The following is a 20,000-nucleotide window of genomic DNA, read 5'->3' as shown; positions in this document are numbered from 1 at the left end:
AGCCAGGAGGCATGTGGTGGAGCTGGCTATTCGGGACCTTGGGGTTCATTCAGCTCGTTTCTCTGATGAGGTTCTCAACTATAGTTTTCAGACTGTGTGTGTGTGTGTGTCTCTGTGTGCCTGTGTGGAGGCCTGTGTGTGTATGCTACAGTGGTTATTGAGGCCGTGTGTGTGTGTGTGTGTGTGTGTGTGTGTGTGTGTGTGTGTGTGTGTGTGTGTGTGTGTGTGTGTGTGTGTGTGTGTGTGTGTGTGTGTGTGTGTGTGTGTGTGTGTGTGTGTGTGTGTGTGTGTGTGCTGTCAGGGTTGGGCATGTGTGTATACCGCAATGGCTTCATACTGTAACTGTGTGTTTGCGCTACAGTGAAGTTGCTTTAAGCGGTGCTCCAAAGCCTGCTACAATGGTGTCAGGGCTATCTATGTGTGTGGTGTGGAGTCAGTAGCCGAAAAGCTTCTGCCACTTCATCACATTCTCTCTGCATGAGCAAGCGAAGCCCACGGCCTGGCCAGGCACAATGAGGCCCATTCAGACAATGGCAGTGGCAGACAGTGACAGCCCGGTGACAATGATACACACACACACACACACACACACACACATGTACGTGCGTACGCACACACATACGTGAACGCACACACACACACACACATGCACACACACACATATACTTACATACATACTGACATAAACATACACACACATGAGCAGACCTATGGGTGAAAGGGACAACAAGAAAAGCCATGAGAGAGTGACAGTGTGACAAGTGACAGGCGTGAGAGCAACAGGTGGACATGATGACCCACCTGCTGATGAGTGATCGGACATAACTCTTGTGCTTACAAGAACAGCTGACTGTGACTCAAACTGTTGGTGTTTCACAGGGGAACGTCAGAGTGGGTGTGGGTGTGGGGGTGTATGTTTATGGTCTCTGGGTGTGTAGTTGTCAGCAAAAGAGATACATTGCGTCTTCCAAAAGTGTACATATTTACCACATTTACACATTTGTTACATTCTAAACAAGCTTGGTTTTAAAAGGCATACATGCCAAAACATCTATTTGAAGAGCTCTTTTCCAAAATGAGATATATCCATTTTATAGAATGTTAGGAAATTGACATTTTTGTATTGGGCATTCCATTGAAATGCATTGCAAAATGCATTTTTATAGAGGTTTTTAAGTATGTTCTCAAAATATTTGAATGACAAGAATTCACAGATAGATGATAGGACTTCTGAACAGTCAATTCCAATATTAAAATGCAAAAAGTCAAAAATGGTGGATATAGCGTTTTGGAAAAGAGCTCTTCATTTATTGGTTAATTAGGGATGTATGTCATGTGATGCGAACAGGCAACGTTTTTGAGAGGCAGAGAGAGCCACCTACGTATACTTGACATCTTTCTGTGTTCAGTAGGTCTGTTGCACTACGCCTTGTGGTAGAGGTGGTTTTGCTAGTGTAAATGTGTGCGCGTGTGCATGTGTGTGTGTCATGCAGAATGAATTTCCGTGGTTGAAACCACAGTGATGCTACAAACCCCTAAACCCTTCGTGACTTTTTCCCCCCTCTCTTCCGATATGTAAAAACCCCGGTTTATCGCAACACTCAAACTGACACTTTCCGTCACCACAGAGACGGTATCCGATGCACCTTCCTGGCTACCCACAGCACAGGGCATTTGTTTAATGAGATGCAAACCTGTCTTTTTGATGATGATCATCACGAGAATTAGAGATTTGAATACGCTTTTGTGTGTGGTGGCGTGGCAATGGACCGTTTGTCAATCGGAGGGTACAGGTAGAGGGGAGGTTTTTGTCCTATCAAAGATCTCTCTTGAACTTCGTTTTGTGTGTGTGAGGTAATAAGATGTCAGGTGTTCCGGATACTTATCTTATGTACACATGAGTGCACTGACGTGTATGTGTGTGTGCGTATGTGTTTCTGTGTCCGTGTCTGTGTGCACATGTCTGTGTGTTTGAGCTGTTAATTGTTAACATGGCATGGGCCCAATGGCCGGTGACGAGAAGCATAGGGTGGCGTGTCACACTGAACAGGAAGCTGTTTTGCAACTGTTCGCTCCACACTGGAGGAGTAGTTATGTACATGGCACATTGCGACGACGCATCCGGACTGAGAGAGTGGCACTGGCATGGGGTGGTAGAGGTGCAAATCTTTATGTCTGTTGAATGTGGCATTTATTGAGGGTAGTGACTAATAACACACTAAAGGTTGCATCATGTACACAGTATTATTGCTAGTTGTAGTATTAGAAGTAGTACTACCAGAGAGAGTAGAGAGAGAGAGGTTCCATTGGCCCATTGTTTCCTGGTTCTATTATGGCCCCCTTTAGGCAGACCTAGGCAGACCTAAGGACTGTTCTATTCATTGTAGGAGCATTATGACACGCCCCTTTAGGCAGACCAGAACCTGGTCATGTTAGGTGCCCATAGAAACCTATTATATTGGCATATCTCTATAGAATATCTCTGGTACTACTAGTCGTACCTCGTGGGGAGTTGTAGGGGTGTCTTGCCAACAATTTACAAGGGTGGCAAAAGTATTGGCTGAGTACACTATGTAAATCTGAAGTTAACTGAGGGTTGCTTCAGGTGAGCAGAATGCGCTTAAGTTGAAAACTTGAGTGCCGTGAGCACTCACTTTCTAAGTCTGTGTAGTAGCTGGGTGAGTAAACGGTCTTGCCTATTCAGCTCTGCGTCTCCCTTGTTTGTCTTCTTAGCCTGGACTCTCCCTGGGGCACTTTTCACACCAGCAATAGGTCTTGCTCTCGCTCCCAGAGTCATATATCATATCACTTTCTCACACACACACACACACACACACACACACACACACACACACACACACACACACACACACACACACACACACACACACACACAGGCCGACACTCGTGGCAGGATCCTCTCACACTCATACTGATATGACCCCCATCACATGGCCTCATTGTGTGACCCTGCCCCCACCCCCCTTCCACCCCCATCCTCGTCCCTCAGGGGGGGTCACTACTACTACAGTCCACTCCAATCCCAGTGAAGAGAAACAGGAAATGCATCCTACAGAACTCTGACCTTCATCCTTCATCCATTAAAGACTCATGACAAATCCTACGACGCTCCTTAAAACTCCCGTCCTCAAATCCCAAAAAACACTTATTCTGCCAACATAACATATGGCTTACTGAGAAACCTTGACGCAAGCCAGTCGTCTTTTACTGATGTTTAAATTTGACTTTAAGCGCCATTTTGGGCTTTGGACAACCGTTGACCGACATTTGTGTTTACAAGTGCCGTTTGCTGGTTGGTGGGTCATCCATGTCTTCTTTGCCACTCAATGATGTGCAATGCCCCCTTTTGAGCAACAGTATGGTTTGGCTCTTTTGTTCCGGTCTCCAATGTGCAGTTGAACTAAAACATATAAAGAAGACATTATAAATAACAGTACTCTCTCTCTCACACACACACACACACACACACGCGCACACACACACACACACACACACACACACACACACACACACACACACACACACACACACACACACACACACACACACACACACACACACACACACACACACACACACACACACACACACACACCAGTGCCCATGGCCAGTGTACCATGATCATTGTAAGTCACCAACACCATTTCAGACTTACTAGCTGGTGTGTGCATAAAACCTGCCTGTATCACAGACCAATTGTAGTCATTAATGCCATTGGTGTGTGCGTGGGGCACGTTATTATTAACATGTTTATGTGGCAGTTGTCTGGCAGCCTGGATGCCACATCCCAGCTCTGTGACCTGGTTTAAAATCCTCTTCTAGTTAACTGATGAGGGATGCCCACCCAACCGCAAAACAAAAAGCCAGCGGCTATGCCCAGGTGGAGCTCATTATCACAGATGGTGTGTGTGTGCCTGTGTGTGTGTGTGCGCGTGCGTGTGTGTGTGTGTGTCTTTGTGTGTGGGTGTGTCTTTGTGTGTCTTTGTGTGTCTTTGTGTGTCTTTGTGTGTCTTTGTGTGTCTGTGTGTGTGTGTGTGTGTGTGTGTGTGTGTGTCTCTTTGTGTGTGTCTGTGTCTGTGTGCGCGTGTGTGTATTTGCGTGCATGCATGTGTACGGGTTTGTGTGCATGCGGGCATATGTGAATAAACGAGAACAATTGCGTGTTCTTCTACAGTATGTGGGCATGTGTGAATAAACGAGAACAATTGCGTGTTCTTTGTGTGCATGTGGGCATATGTGTGAATAAACGAGAATGCTTGCGTGTTCTTCTCTGTGTGCATGCGGGTGTACAGTATGTGTGAATAAACGAGAATGCTTGTGTCTGTGTGTATGTGTCTATCCATTTGGCTGATGAATTTCCTTGGTATTAGCAGGCTGATACCACAAACACTTAAGCCTCAATGTACTTATCTGCCGTGTGCGCAGCGTGCGTGTGATCCTGAATACAAGTTGAAAAGCCCTATGAGTCGCATAAGATAGGCCTAACTGAAGTCTTAAGCCAATGTATGTCAAACCCTGGAGATTTGTGTAGCAATAAAGGATGTTGTGGTTTATCCTGATAAGTCAGAGAAAGGCAACATTAGTTTAAAATCTTTCAGCGTTTTGAAGTGGTACATAAAGCATGTTCTTACATATTCACGATTTCTTTTCAACTCAGCCTATGCTCTCAGCACAACAATTATGGAGCTTTTGGAAGCTTTATAGTCGACAAGAGAATGCATTACATTCATACAGTTTTACTCCCAACATTCCAAATACAAACTCATTACAATGTTACCCGTGTGCTACATGTTCATTTTCTCATCTGCAGGATTCTCTCTCTTTCTGCTTATCGAATCAGTGGAAAAATAAATATTTGCAATAGGAAAGAAAAAAACCGTTTTGGTCAGAAATGCAAACAATTGCAGGAAATTGAGGTTTAGATGAAGCGTCGCTAACCTGAACAAATGAGACATTTTGTAACATAACAGCGGTAATGCAGACCAGAGCTGCGGAGGTTGAACCTTGACACCCCCTGGAGAAAATACAAAAGAAAGGAGAGCCTGGCTGTTTATTTTCTTATTCTCTCTCTCTCTCTGTCTCTCTCTCTCTCTCTCTCTCTCTCTCTCTCTCTCTCTCTCTCTCTCTCTCTCTCTCTCTCTCTCTCCCTCTTCCACCCACGAGCTCTCTTCCACTATTTGTATATGCGTCCCATACCTCCCACTTTTCTTCAGAAATACTCTCTAATTCCTAGTGGTGAACAGCTCCCCGTGCCGGCTGCGTGTTGCCCAACGTATACATGGAAATGCACTTAGCATATTTTTGGAGCAGACCTTCGGCTGGAATTCCCTCTTCTGAAGTGCTGACTGGGCACCCCCTCATTCTGTCCTCTTTTCTCTCCTCTCCTTTCTATACTTCTCTTTGTATCTATTTTCTGTCTTTTTCATCACTCCTTTTGCTCTTTTCCTATTTCTGTGTCATCTCTGTATTTTCTCTCATTGCCTGTTTGCCTCTCCTCTGTTCTCCTGTGTGTTAGGTTTGCCTCTCTTCTTTTCTACACCTCTCGGTTCTACTGTTCTCTTCGCTTAAGCCTAGTCTAGCTGCACTCTTTTCCTGTCCTATCCTTTCCTCTCCTCTGGTCTGACTGTGGGAACGGCATGGCCTTGTGGATAGTGAAATATCTCAAGTCCCCAATGGAGGAAATGGATGTAATTCTCTGCAAGGTTTTCCACATCATGTCTGGAGAGCAGGCCAATATTCCTGCTTCTCCTCTGTCTCTGTCTGTATCTCTGTCTCTTTCTCTCTTTCTCTTTCTCTCTTTCTCTTTCTCTTTCTCCCTCTCTCTCTCTCTCTCTCTCTCTCTCTCTCTCTCTCTCTCTCTCTCTCTCTCTCTCTCTCTCTCTCTCTCTCTCTCTCTCTCTGTATCCTTCCTGTCTGTAGAGAGACTCTACCAGAGTCTTGTCCCTCCACACATGCACCCCCCCCCCTCTCTCCTTTCCTCTCTCTCTCCCTCTCTGTCTCTCCTTGGGGACTCATCAGTGTCCTCCTGCAATGTCATAATGGGGATATGATTAGTAAAGCAGAGGGAACTGTGTGTGCATGATGCCACATGTCCTGAGGTAACCCCTGTGTCATGACGCTACCACCGAAAATTGTAGAAGGCTTCAACTGCTAAGTGCTTCAAGAATAGTATTGGTTCATTTTTCTTTCTTTTTATAGCTGGATGCTTTTGAAAGAGGGGGGGGGGCTCTCTTGACTGTGTAAGGGGGATGGTGGTGTCTGTGTCTGTGTCTGTGTGTGAAGGAAGAGTTGACTGAGGTTGCAATGGCGTGATCACCATGGATACAGGGGTGGTGATGTTGAGGCGGTGGGGGTGGGGGGGATTGGTAGCCACTGGGACAGTGACAGTGAAGGACACTAGAGGAGGGCTCTTGGAGAGTGACAGATGACGGAAGTGTGTGTGTGTGTGTGTGTGTGTGTGTGTGTGTGTGTGTGTGTGTGTGTGTGTGTGTGTGTGTGTGTGTGTGTGTGTGTGTGTGTGTGTGTGTGTGTGTGTGTGTGTGTGTGTGTGTGTGTGTGTGTGTGTGTCACATGTGAAATCAACACACTCCTATCCCCCCCCCCCCCACCTTATTCCCTGCTGCGTGTAAACCACATTGAGACGCACAGGGTCAGATGGTGCAATAGGCTACCAGCTGCTCTCTCTCTGTCTCTCTGTCTCTCTGTCTCTCTCTCTCTCTCTCTCTCTCTCTCTCTCTCTCTCTCTCTCTCTCTCTCTCTCTCTCTCTCTCTCTCTCTCTCTAAACTGCAAAGGGAATACGTTCAGGCAGAACAAAGGCACACACCCACCTTTTGGGATTTGTGGGTCTTTTGGCACATTCTCTCCTTAGCCCGTCACAGATTATTTTTCTTGATTCTAATTTGCTCTCTGTGTGATCTCCGCTTCCGAATTTAATTTCGCTAATGAGGCACTTTAATTTCCCTTTTTGCTCAGGCCTTTTTTTGCAACTTCAGGTGTACAAGTTCTTCTACCCATTCTTTTGTGATGGTTCTGCTCCGACAGTGTTGTTTTTTCTGTGGTACGGAGCTCACATTCACAGATTCAGAAATGTGTGTCGTCCTTGTATGGTGCTGAAGTAGAGTAGTCAGTACTGCCTTAACTTACAACTCCGAAACATGGTAATTGTATAATTTGCCAAATTGAGTTTCGACTGGAAATTGACTCAATAACACCTCCTGTGTCTTGTTACCTGAATCAGATGCTTCTTGCTATTGAGTTTGGACGTAAAAAAAACCCTATCAAATATGGTACTGTGACGATTCGTAGCCGTTTTTCTCAGTTTTCATACAGTTTCATATTTAGGCTCATATTTGTACGTGTACCATCGTTTTTGACACAATGTCCAAATGGTGACCTCCTCCACATTCCTTCCCCTTTACCCTTCCCCCCTCTCATCGCCTCAGACAATCTCCGCTTTTCATTTCTGTGTTTGTATGAAAGCAGCTGTTAATTCTCATTCACTTTCCCACAATTCCATTTCCATTTTCACTCTCCCTTTCAGTCCTTCTTTCTTTCCAATGTGCATTTTTCCTTTTTTTTTTTCTTTCTTAACGCCCGTCTCTTACATAAGTGGGTCTGCAGTCATGGAAAGATCAGGGGGCCTCTTTGTCTTGGGGTACAATATGTCCGTTTCCTGTTTTTTTTGTCTTTGAGTATTTTTGAGTGTACTCTCTGTCTGACTCTGTCTGTGTCTTTGTCTCTCACTCTCACAATCTCTCACTCTCCATATTTCTCTGTCTCTCTTGCTCGCTCTTTCTCTCTCTTGCATGCGCTCTCTCTCTCACACTATCTTTCTTTCTTTCTTTCTTTCTCTCTCTCTCCCTCTCTCTCTCTCTCTCTCTCTCTCTCTCTCTCTCTCTCTCTCTGAAGCTCGACCCCTCCTGTCTGAAGCCTGGCTTAGTTGAGTGGAAGAGGAAGCTGTGAAATGATTTAGTGGGCCCAGTGACAGTGGCCTCCCAACGCCCTGTCTGCTCCTCTCTTCTCCACTCCCCTCTGCTCTGGTCAGAGAATAGCTGTGAGCAGGGAGTCTCCTCCTCTCTCTCTCTCTCTCTCTCTCTCTCTCTCTCTCTCTCTCTCTCTCTCTCTCTCTCTCTCTCTCTCTCTCTCTCTCTCTCTCTCTCTCTCTCTAAGACACTGGAAAAAGGGTGAGTCTCTCTCTGGGCGGAGGGTTTTTACTGGGAAGTCTCCCACGCTGTGTGTCCTCGTGGCTTCGCTGTTTTGGTATTGCTAAATAGCAGCACAAATAAACAAGCCACAAATATGAGATCATGTGTCTTTGTGTGACACACATACCCATGATGATGCGCTTTGTTTTCACTTGCAAAATGCTTCGCATGCTTCTACATTAGGGAAGGTAAAACACAATAAGATAACCCCACAGAGGGAGGGAGAGAGAGAAAGAGAGAGAGACAGGGAGAGGGAGAGACATTCCTCTCACAATACGTCAGTCCTTTGTGATCAGAGGAGAGTGAGTCCTTGGTTGTGTCTGGGCAGGATATCAGGAAGGTTGCTTCTCCAGACTGAGCGGAAGCCTTTGTCTTTGTACCCTAGTCTGTCGTCCATGTCTTTGGTTTATAGTTTATTCTTACATGTATAGTTCCCCATCTCCGGCAGAAGCGTAGACACGAATTTGTATTGAAACTATTTTACAATCATATTTCTCCATGGCGTGTTTAATGTTGCATAACTTCTCTGCTGGAGGTATTCTATGAATCTGACAAATGAGAGGGGTTTCTGTGTCTATGTTTTGTCTTTGTCCTCTGTCCTCAGCCTAATGTAGCCTATACTTCAATCTCCAAGATAACCTAGACACATAGTTGCACTTGTGATGATATTCGATCATGTTCTCCATGGATATTCTCCGTTGTGTGTTGAACGTTGCAAAGATGTTGGTGTTCGGTTATGGTTCTGACATGGGAGACTGGTTTCCATGTCTATGTTTGGTCAAATGCAGAGAAGTATGACCTAGGCCTGAGGCCTTCTGCTAGTTACTGGAGTTAGTGCTATGATGTCGGAGAGGGCTTCCCGTGCCTATGCCCATGTCTTTATCCTCTGTCGTGCATGTCTAACAACAGGGATGCATGCAAGCAAATTTTGCAAAGAGAAGCAAAACTCGCAATTCATTCCTTTAAGGCATGAGTGGGGCAAAGAGGGGCAAAATCAATTGAAGGAAAGCAAAAAGTACTGAGAGGAATATCAAGTTTAATCATTTAATGTTATTCATAAGGAGAGAATGTCACCAGTGGCGACCGGTGAAACTCACATCACAGGTTTTATTCGATTTGATTCGCCGTTATGACCTGTGTAGACCATTGAGTTGCCAGAATGGAATACTGAGGTTCCATTCCATTATCCAGACTCCCGTCCTCTACCTGTGCTAGTGGCCCTGCCAGAGAGAGTAGAGAGAGAGAGGTTCCATTGGCCCATTGTTTCCGGGTTCTATTATTGCAAGGGGGAGAGGGGGGAAATCCCCCTTTAGGCAGACCTAGGCAGACCTAAGGACTATTCTATTCAATGCTAGGAGTGTTATGACACGCCCCTTTAGGCAGACCGGAACCTGGTCATGTTAGGTGCCCATAGCAACCTATTACATTGGCATATCTCTATATTACTTAAAGAATCTCTGGCCCTGCACTGCACTGACGCCCCACTTCCGGGGAGAAAACAAGTACATTTCCCTTTGCACAACAGCGTTTGGGGGACTTTTCCCTATTCAAAATCTCGATTGCAAATTAAAAAATTGACCTTTTGAATTGTGCTTTTGCGCGATACTGAATTCAAATTCTTTCGTCAATGACGTCTGACGACATCATCACGAGACCACAAGCATAAGGGTGGACGGTAATTAAGATAATTGAATCAACCCTGAATATCTCCTCATTTCGCTTCCATGTAGGGTTGCCACCTCTGTCTGGACATTTTAAACTCAATCAACCTTTTTGCTTGCAAGCAATGGCGTCCTTCATTCAATGTCCAGGGAAAAAAGTATTTTTTCACCGAGACAGATCAAGGGTCATGGGTATGCGGTTAAGGCGTCAGACTTGTAGCCCAAAGGTTGCCGGTTCGACTCCTGACCCACCCAAGTTGGTGTGGGGGGGGGGAGTAGTAATTAACCAGTGCTCTCCTCCATGACTGAGGTACCCTGAGCATGGTACCGTCCCGCCGCACTGCTCCCTTTCGGGCGCCATTGCGGACTGCCCCTTTGCACGGGTGAGGCATAAATGCATTTTTTTGTGTGCAGTGTGCACTTGTGTGCTGCGGAGTGCTGTGTCACAATGACAATGGGAGTTGGAGTTTCCCAGTTCAGGGTAAACCGGGAAGGATGGCAACACTTCGTCCATGTGTCCTAAACATAAGGCCCACTGCTAGTGTTTCCATGGGAAGCCGACAAGGGGGGACGAAGTCAGTGGCCCTAAGTGTTTCTGCTGCTACTGCCCCAGTTGCTGCTGCTGCTGCTGCTGCTGGAGCCCTAGGAAGAAAGGGATGACTGTTGCCAGCTCTCTCATTCATTTAATTAACCCCCGCTGAGAGGAGGAACAACACCAAAGGAGAAGGGGAAAAAAAGACTTACAGGCCTACAAAGAGGGAGTTCTATTTCTCAGGAAATGACACCAGCCTCTTTTCACAGGGCTTCCTTTATCAGCATGGGCCGCGTGAACATGACCACGCACTGAAGGAAACATCGTCAGCCAGTCAGCCACACTGGGCACTGTCCTGTGTGTGGGTGTGTGCGCGTGTGTGTGCGCGTGTGTGTGAGCATGTGTGCGCGTGTGTGTGCGTGCGTGTTTGTATGTGCGTGTGCGTGCGTGCGTGCGTGCACTTGCACATGTGTGCATATGTTTGCTGCTTTATGTGCATGTGTGCACACAAAAGTGTGTCTGTGTGTGTGTTTGTCTCTATGTCCATTGCTGCCAGCACTGATGGAAACTTGTAAAGGGAGCAAGGTCAAGGCACGCTCCTTTCCCCCTCTTGTCCTCTGGGCTTGACATTAGCAATGCCAGTAAGTTCCTCACAGCTCTCGGCTGCTGTCGTCACAGTGTGCGTGGGGTCATTAGGCACACATCCGCACATAGAGGGGGGGAATTGCTTTTGTAGTGAGACCGTGCCCCGTCGATGTGGACTACCTGTCGAAATGAGCTACAAACTGCTCCTGGATCAGTGGTTAGGGTCTGGGCGTGATGATCGCCATGGATACATTCTACGTTATTGTTATGGAACTGTGCTAAGGCTTTAAAATGTTTTTGACCAAACTGCTTTTGAGCTGCAGTTTCCAAACCATTTTGACACACAGCTAGCAACCAATCAGAAAGGGGATTTAAATTCTAAAGTGTCATAGCCACTGCTAGCTGATTTTGACACAGCAGCCCATTTCGACGGAGCAGCGGGACAGGGACATGGCAGTGAGGTTTGGGGTTGGGGGTGGAGAGAGTGACGTCCTCTGAGGTGCCATAAAAGCTGCTCATTAGCAGGCGGCACTGTGGAGCTGGAAGAACCAAGGGGCCTTCCCCTCAGGCAGTGGTGTAGTCTACGTAGAACGCGGGTATAGGGAGTATACCCACTTCAAAATTTAAGGGATTTCAGTATACCCACTTAAAATTGATTGATCCATTATTTTGAATAGCACAAATACATACAGTGTACCCACTTCAAAAAATGGTCAAATATACAGTATACCCACCAAAAAAAGTAGACTACACCACTGCCTTCAGGGGACACACTTGCCCTGCTGGCTGGCTGGTTTCCTGGGCTAGGTAGGGGACCAGAGAGGCATGAACTACTGCTACTACTAGGGGACCAGGGGGGGCCATGAGCACTTCCTCACCAACCTGTAAACAGCACGCTCCTTTTGTGTGCACACGTGAAATGGACATTCCTGTCGTGTGTGTCTGTGTGTGCGTGCGTGCGTGTGTGTGCACGCAAGTGGCCTATTCTTCTTGCATTGTAGGCCTACAATGCGATTGTGTGTGCGTGTGCGCGCACGCATGCTGGCTCACTGGCTTTTTAATAGGGGATTCCTGGAAAGGAAGGAAGGCAGTGGCGTCCTGGAAAGATGAATGTGCACATGTAGACACACACACATACAGGAACGATTTATTGTCCCACATGCTAATTTTTATGCACAGGCTTGTGTTGCACATGATAGATGGCCTGTAGATAGCCGTGTGTGTGTGTGTGTGTGTGCGTGCGTGTGTGTGTGTGCGTGCGTGTGTGTGTGTGTGTGTGTGTGTGTGTGTGTGTGTGTGTGTGTGTGTGTGTGTGTGTGTGTGTGTGTGTGTGTGTGTGTGTGTGTGTCCATATGTGTTGTATGTGTCTGTCTGCCTATTTGGTGTATGTGTATATGTCTGAGTATTTGGCCACCACACCCATATGCAGAAGAGAATAATTTGTGGCTAGGGCTGTTTTGGGATCTTAACTTCTGCATTAGCTCTGTGCGTGTGCGCGTGCGTGCGCCGACAGCTTTGCCTGGGCCTGGGACAAAGACACCTGAAAGGGCCCCAAAGCCAATCTACTACAATGTACTGAGGATCCAACTCTGGGCCCCCTCTCTTCCTGGGCCCGGGACAAGTGACCCCTTTGCCCCGCCCCGTCGGCTTCCCTGCGCGCGTGCGTCTCTGTGTATATTTGTGTGACTCTTATTGGCACTGCCTTTTGTTATGTGTGTTGGCTGTGTTGCATAAGAGAGGTTGCCATAGTCACAGTGTAGTGTAGTGTAGTGTGGTGTGGTGTGGTGTGGTATCCCTCTAGCCCCAGCTGGCTGCTAGCTGCTGAAAGCTTTTAATTAAGGAGGGGGAAGCCACTCTTTAATACACTCACATATGCATGCTCTCACTCGTTTACCCACAACCAAATGACCATACGCTACATTACACACATGCAGAGTAGTTCTCTGGCAATACAGCACATGGTGTGTGTGTGTGCGTGTGTGTGTGTGTGTGTGTGTGTGTGTGTGTGTGTGTGTGTGTGTGTGTGTGTGTGTGTGTGTGTGTGTGTGTGTGTGTGTGTGTGTGTGTGTGTGTGTGTGTGTGTGTATTCGTGTGTGTGTATTCGTGTGTGTGTGTTCGTGTGTGTGTGTTCGTGTGTGTGTGTTCGTGTTTGTGTGTGTGTGTTTGTGTGTGTGTTTGTGTGTTGAGGTGGTGGTGGGTAAGCAGGCGTGTGTGTGCGTACGCGTGTGCGTCTGTGTATAGAGAAGGCGGTTGTGTAGATTTTATTTCAGTGGGTGGGCGTTGCTTGAGTCACTATCATCACCCGCTCAATCATAGCCAGACTGTGTTGTGCACTTTCTGGGAATCAATCGATCGACTGGGGACAGATGTGTGTGATTTGTCCCTCACGCCGACCCTTTTATGACTCACTAGTGATCACAGACTGGCGTCAACCTGTTGAGCATATCTGTGCATACAGTCATGGTGACATGCACAAAGACACACACATTTATTGTGCTCGCAACCACGCACACAAACACACACACACACACACACACACACACACACACACACACACACACACACACACACACACACACGACAGGAGCGTGTTTTAATTTACGCACATTACATTACACCCACATGAGCACACGGCCAATCCAATTCTCTAGCCAAGCAGAGGAGGCGTCTCCGTATGGGGTGAGTTACAGTAGGATACCCATCATTACGACCACACTGCTTTACCTGGAGCAGCAGGCTAATGCTGCATACATGTACAAAAGGTCTGCTTTCCATGCCACCCAGGGTGTGCTGTCCAGCTAAAATGTTGATTTTGTTAGTTGATTGTGGACGCCACATACACACACACAAACACAAAGCGCACATTATAAACGCATCCCTGCATCGCATGTTTTCCAGTAAATTGCTCTAAAATAATGAATGTGTTGATTTGACAAGATTCCACCAACGAATACATTAGGCTGATGTTTCACTTTTTGCAGAAGCGCAGGTTTTCTGTGTTTTTTCTTATTTGACATTCTAAAGTTTGAGAGCAGATGAGGTTCAGTGTTTTTCCACAGAGGTATTGTCCAGAGAAAGGTTGTGTCCCTGAACACTGCAGAAAATAAATGACCAGGTACAAATTCAATTTAGCCCTCTATGGAAGAGTTTAACTGAATTATCTGTGCTGTACGTCACAGGCATGTTGCAGGGTAGGCCTAGATTGCAGCCTACGTCAGCGCGTCCTCTCGTGGCCATATCATGACATTACAAATGTTTACAAGGCAGTCCCCGCCGAAAGGGATGGAGGATCCGTGGGCGTGCGCCTCGTTTTTCATGTCAATAAACACCGTTACTTTTTGGATGCTGTTAATCACCGCTGCTTTCCAGTCATTGTTGTACCTCACATTATAACCCTTTCTGTTTATATGTGTTTCTCGGCAGCATACACGTATAACAGCCATACAGCTCGAGTGCTATCTACATGTTTTGTTTAAAAGAAACCGCTATTGTCCAGTATTGCATGTGGACTTTGAGACAAAATGGAATGTGGAGCACCTGTGCGTAGCCTAGCCCTATATAGGTGGGCGAAAGTGGTGCTCATATCCATATAAGGCATGGTGGGTCAGCAGCTGCTGAAAGATTAACCATAGCGGAGTGTTTCTGTCAGGGGCGGGTGTTGTTAGGTAATAAAACAATATCTCAGCCCTGAAAGCCAGAACCCTCAACAGTCACCACTCGGAGCTCAGAGCGCACGGTCATCAACAGCGGCACTCCGCTCGCGCAGCAACTTGGTGCGATAGTTCTAGTCTTGCAGCCCGTTTTGAGTGTTTTGCCTGCACAAACTTTTTGCCGCAAAAAAAGTAATCAAAATGACTACGATGTTCAGATACCCAGTGTTCCCCATTATGCCGGGTGAGTTTCAATATTTTATTCTGGCGTGTTTTGAATACTTTTTTGTCGTTCTTTTTAAACCGGGTGTGGACATGTTCTGTACATCGTGTACTGACTTCCAATCTGTTCTGAGAATGTATCTGTTCCTCGAATGCACTGTTATTACAAATCTGGGTCGTGATTGTGTCTGTGTGTAGGACTTTTGTAAACATATTGCGGGGCATCACATGGCAATCGAAGCGCATTTCTTTTTCCTTATTGCCCCCCTTACCGTGATGATTTGTGCTGCCAAAAGTCAAACCGTTTTTCCTCATAGAAGAACTTTCACTTCTAGGCATTTTGTGCGAGATACTGTTTTTGTGAGTTAAACTGAAAAGTGTTGTAACAACAAAAGTGAAAGAAAGAAAGAAAGAAAGAAAGAAAGAAAGAAAGAAAAAGAAATGTCATTTTATGACTTTGTTGTCCTGAGAGATTTGTCGTCTGCTGAGCAACTCACTGGTGATTGTTTATGTTAGTGTGGGCATAGGTTTAGCTTCATACCACTATGTCTTCTTATACATCTAACCATATCTCATGCACCTGCACAATCTTTCAATCAAAACCTTATCTGGTGTTTGCAAAGTACACTATGCACATTTCTCCAATATCCTTCCTTCTCTGATGCCTTTGGGTGTGTCAACTGTAAAAGAAATGATGCTTGGTGGTATGCATTATCTTTGTTTTTATGATGTTTACTCTGATTAGTGATGATTTCTGCACAGTAATTAGTGAAACGTCAGATGCCCATACTATTATTGCGATTTTGTGGTTTTTAGTTTTTAGTTTGTGTTAATTTCTATTGCGTACTGTGTTTTTGCTTTCAAAAGTAAGTTCACAGTGCCATGCCTCCCTCACCGGATTTATCAGAGCTGTGTTGTAACAGTGACCCCCTCCTGTGACCTACAACATTAGGCTATTATTAGTGTAACTTAATTCCAGGTTTCGAGCAATAACTTGCAGATGCCCCAATTTGCCCATGTGATTTTTGCATTTGTTTTGTTTTTATTTGTTTTATTGCTGTTATTTTGAGCTGCCCGTGTGCCACTTTGCACCAGAGTCTTTTAGTAACCGTCTCCCCCTCTTTCTGTGACCTCCTCCACAGAGCGCTGTCTGGACCAGGGGGAGCTGAGCGAGGGACTGCCCAGGGTGCGCACCATCATCATGGCCCAGCCGGACTACATGGACGGGGACTGCGACGAGCTCATCAAACCCAAGAAGCTCATCAACCCCGTCAAGACCTCCAGGAACCACCAGGACCTGCACCGCGAGCTCATGATGAACCAGAAGAGGTGCGGCGCTAGCTACTACTCTACTCCTCTGTCTGTCTGTCCATCGATCTGTCTGTCTTTTTGTCTGTCCATTGGCCTGTCAGTGTCTGTCTGTCTGTCCATTGTTCTTTCTGTCCATTGCTCTGTCTGTCTGTCTGATTCTATTTGTCTACCTCTGTCTTACATTGCCAAGTTGGGGCATCTGTATTTACTGGGATGTGAAATATCCACCTTTATCTTGTTCAATACTCTCTCTCTTTTTCCTATCCTCAAGTTGCTCTCTCTCTCTCTCTCATGTCCTCTTTTCTCATCTTTGACACTGGTTCTCTCACTCCTTCTCGCTCTTATTCTGTTTTTATTCTCTTGATCTGTCTCTCTCTTCCCTTCTCTTTTCTATGCCAATTCACTCTCACCCTACCTCTTTTTCCACTATGAATGTTATATTTACTTTATTAACATCTGTCATCCACTCTTGCCTGCCTTTTCATCAGTCTGTAAACACCACACACACACACACACACACACACACACACACACACACACACACACACACACACACACACACACACACACACACACACACACACACACACACACACACACACACATACAGATACACACACACACACACACACTTAGTGTAGAGAAGAGAATGGGTAATGTGATCCAGCTGCTTTATTTACCGTGTATTCTGCTCAGGTTATTTAAAGGCAGGTGGAGGGATGGGTCCTGGCTAGGTCACTTAAGGCAAGTGGTGAAATACATCCTCTTTAACAGCATTTTGCATTACATTAAATGGGGCGTCTCTCTCTCTCTCTCTCTCTCTCTCTCTCTCTCTCTCTCTCTCTCTCTCTCTCTCTCTCTCTCTCTCTCTCTCTCTCTCTCTGGCCCTCTCTCTCTCTCTCCATCCTCCTCTCCTCATCTTTCTCTCTCTTTCTGTCTCTCTCTCTTTCTCTTTCTTTCTTCCTCTCACAGACTCATCTCTCTCTCTCTCTCTCTCTCTCTCTCTCTCTCTCTCTCTCTCTCTCTCTGTCTCCTCTCCTCTCCTCTCCTCTCCTCTCCTCTCCTCTCCTCAACTCAACTCAACTCAACTCAACTCAACTCAACTCAACTCAACTCAACTCAACTCAACTCAACTCCCTCCCTCTCCTCCCAATATCTGTTACCTCAACAAAGATGCTTCAGTGAGCTCGCATTTGATGATGCAATCCCCTCCCTTATGAAACATTTTGGCCCACCTCTGAATGCCATGCGACGTGCAGATACGTGCGCGGTGGAGGTTAATTGGAGTGCATCGTTATCCGACTGGAAAATAAACCTCCTAACTCAGAGGTGTTCATGGACAATATGAGTATTAATGAGCATCTGCCTTGCCAGGTTACATAAGCATAGTCCTCTCTCTGCTGCATGCATGGTAATGTAATGCACGTGTGATGTCGTAGCACAAGTCATGCCTACAAGAAGGACAGCACTTTCCCAATCTGAGTGGTTCCTAATTATGACAGTTTTGCACCAAATAAGGGAAAGAGAGGAGAGATATGCTGTGATTTGAACAAAAGTACTGTCTTAAATTCAATATGGTGTGCTTGCACAAGCAAATTCCTATGCATGCATGATAATGTAGTATGTGTGACTCAGTACAAGTCATACAGTCCTACAGTGCATGAAGTACAGCACTTTTCCACTGTGGTTGGTTCCTGGTTATAACTAGTTTGCACCACATATGGAATGCTGCAGGTACAAAAGTAGAGTCTTCAATTAAATACACTATGCTTGCATAAGCATATTCCTCTGTGTGCATGCATGATATTCGTATGCGTGACGTGCCGGTGTCCTGTCTATATGAGCGACCCATCGAGATGTGATTCTCTTCGCTACTGAGCATGCGCACGCATGCGCACACCCTCGCTGTGGTTTTCGCGGGTGATTGCCCATCGAATTGTGAGACCGCAAGTTACGATAGGATCCCCTGAGACTGTCAACTTTAGTGACTCAAACTGTAGCCTAGTTCTATGTCCTCCTGAGGTTACCACCAGTCATCATAGTCTAGTTAGCCTATAGCTTGTCCACCGACTGTCATGGACTGAAAGTTATGATATATCCCCTGGGAAAACGGGAAATAGCGTGGGTCATCCAGCAGATCATTGGAAAATCTGCGAAATAGCGTGGCCTCGAACATTTGCTACTTTGTTGCCTAACCGTAATCGCTCACACACTCAGCCTCGAACATTGTAACATCGATCAGAAAAGACTATTTATGTAGAGGAGGCGTTCTCATTGCAAAATGGAAAAAATCGCCACCTCTGATTGAGCTGTCAATATTCTCCCTCCACCCTTTTCACTCAAGAATTTGAATCGACCGCATTGTAAAATGCCTGAACATGGTAATAAGAAATGCACTGGTGGGGATGTTATGAAAATATGATTCCGGTCATTAAAAGACATCTGCCAAAACAAAGCCACAATACGCTATCTGCTATCTGGGAATATATAAACGGCGCTTAATCCCCATAGCACATGATTTCATGTGGCAATTTGCCTTGCGAGCCCACGTCGCATTGAAACCAAACCAACAGCAAATTACTGCATTAAAAAACCCAGGCCCTGATCCCAAACACTTTCTCCAGTATTTGCGCAAACTCAACTCTCTTTCATATGGTACTCAAACGAGAGGCTCACGTTTTTTAGTGGTCAGCAGCCGCACGTTCTTATTAAACTCCACACGAACGATTGCACACCACTGTCCGTAAAATAAACAAAGTTATGGTTATTAAAACAGTCCTACGCGGACCGATTGAAACGCCTTCTGCGGAAAATCAAGGTCGCTCATTTAGATGAGGCATCGCAAATCGATAGAACACCACTATCGAATAGGGCGACCGGTCGCTCATCTCGACGAGGCAACACATCTCGACAGAACACCGGTAGCACAAGTCATAGGCTACATGAAGTAATGCTCCACTGTCAGTTGTTTCTAATTAGCCAGATTAAATCACCAAATAAGGAAAGGAGAGGAGAAAAATGCTCTGATTGGAACACATGTAGTGTCTTCCATTCTATACTATGGGCTTACGTAATCATATTCCTATGCATGCACTGTATGGTAATGTACTGTATGTCTGACCGACGTTATGTAGCACAAGTCATAGGCAGGCTTTGGCAGGGCCCAGGATAAAGTTATCTGGAACCCCATTCTGGGCTACCCTCTTTCTCTGGGCCCGGGAGAACTGGCCCCTTTGTCGCCACCATTGTTGGCTTCCCTTTCTAATTAGCTAGTTTGCACAAATCACAGAGAATGGTAGAGAAATTCTCAGACAAAAGTAGCATGTGATACGTTTTTAATGAGGAAGTGTCATTCTATTATGTAAAAATCTCCAGGGATGCTTCAATCATGCTGCGATCAACACACACGCACACATACACACACACAGACACAGACACAAAATGTAACTTCCAAATACCAACACATTGGGGTATTATGTCAGGAGGGAAGTAGTCTGGCATGAACAAATCAATTAGTGTCCGGGCCCGCTTCCAATTATTTTTTTACTCTATTCTATTCATGCAGCCTAGTCACTGAACCCTTATTTGCAAAAAATGACCAGACACTGGTGACACTGATGAAGGCTCATGCACCCGAAACGTCTGTCTGTCTCTGCCATGTAGTTTGAATAAAAGAAAAGAAAAATAAAGTAGAAAAAACTGGGTGCGCTCCATTCCCTAACTGCAAAAAATGACCAGGCAAAACATTGCGTTATCGAAAGGGCCATCGCTCTGTGTTTGAGTGTTATGTAAAGGTTTTGTTTACATCATGGC

At 45.9% G+C, this 20,000-nt stretch overlaps 1 protein-coding gene across 2 annotated transcripts in view; it reads left to right on the top strand.

Annotated features, from left to right (window-relative positions):
• Positions 1 to 20,000, top strand: part of fam107b (family with sequence similarity 107 member B) — a 37,511-nt gene that overhangs the window by 8,851 nt on the left and 8,660 nt on the right. The window contains exons 1-2 of one of the 2 annotated variants that reach the window (XM_063197282.1): positions 13,961 to 14,898; positions 16,019 to 16,205. In XM_063197282.1, the coding sequence (XP_063053352.1) occupies positions 14,856 to 14,898; positions 16,019 to 16,205 (230 nt within the window). In that variant the 5' untranslated portion in view covers positions 13,961 to 14,855. Of the gene's footprint in view, positions 1 to 13,960; positions 14,899 to 16,018; positions 16,206 to 20,000 lie in introns of those variants that run through there. The other variant, XM_063197283.1, reaches the window with a different exon arrangement.

Source organism: Engraulis encrasicolus, chromosome 4, assembly GCF_034702125.1.
Source record: "Engraulis encrasicolus isolate BLACKSEA-1 chromosome 4, IST_EnEncr_1.0, whole genome shotgun sequence".
Classification (NCBI taxonomy): domain Eukaryota; kingdom Metazoa; phylum Chordata; class Actinopteri; order Clupeiformes; family Engraulidae; genus Engraulis; species Engraulis encrasicolus.
Note: the sequence above shows the minus strand (reverse complement) of the source record. Positions and strands in the feature narration are given on the sequence as shown.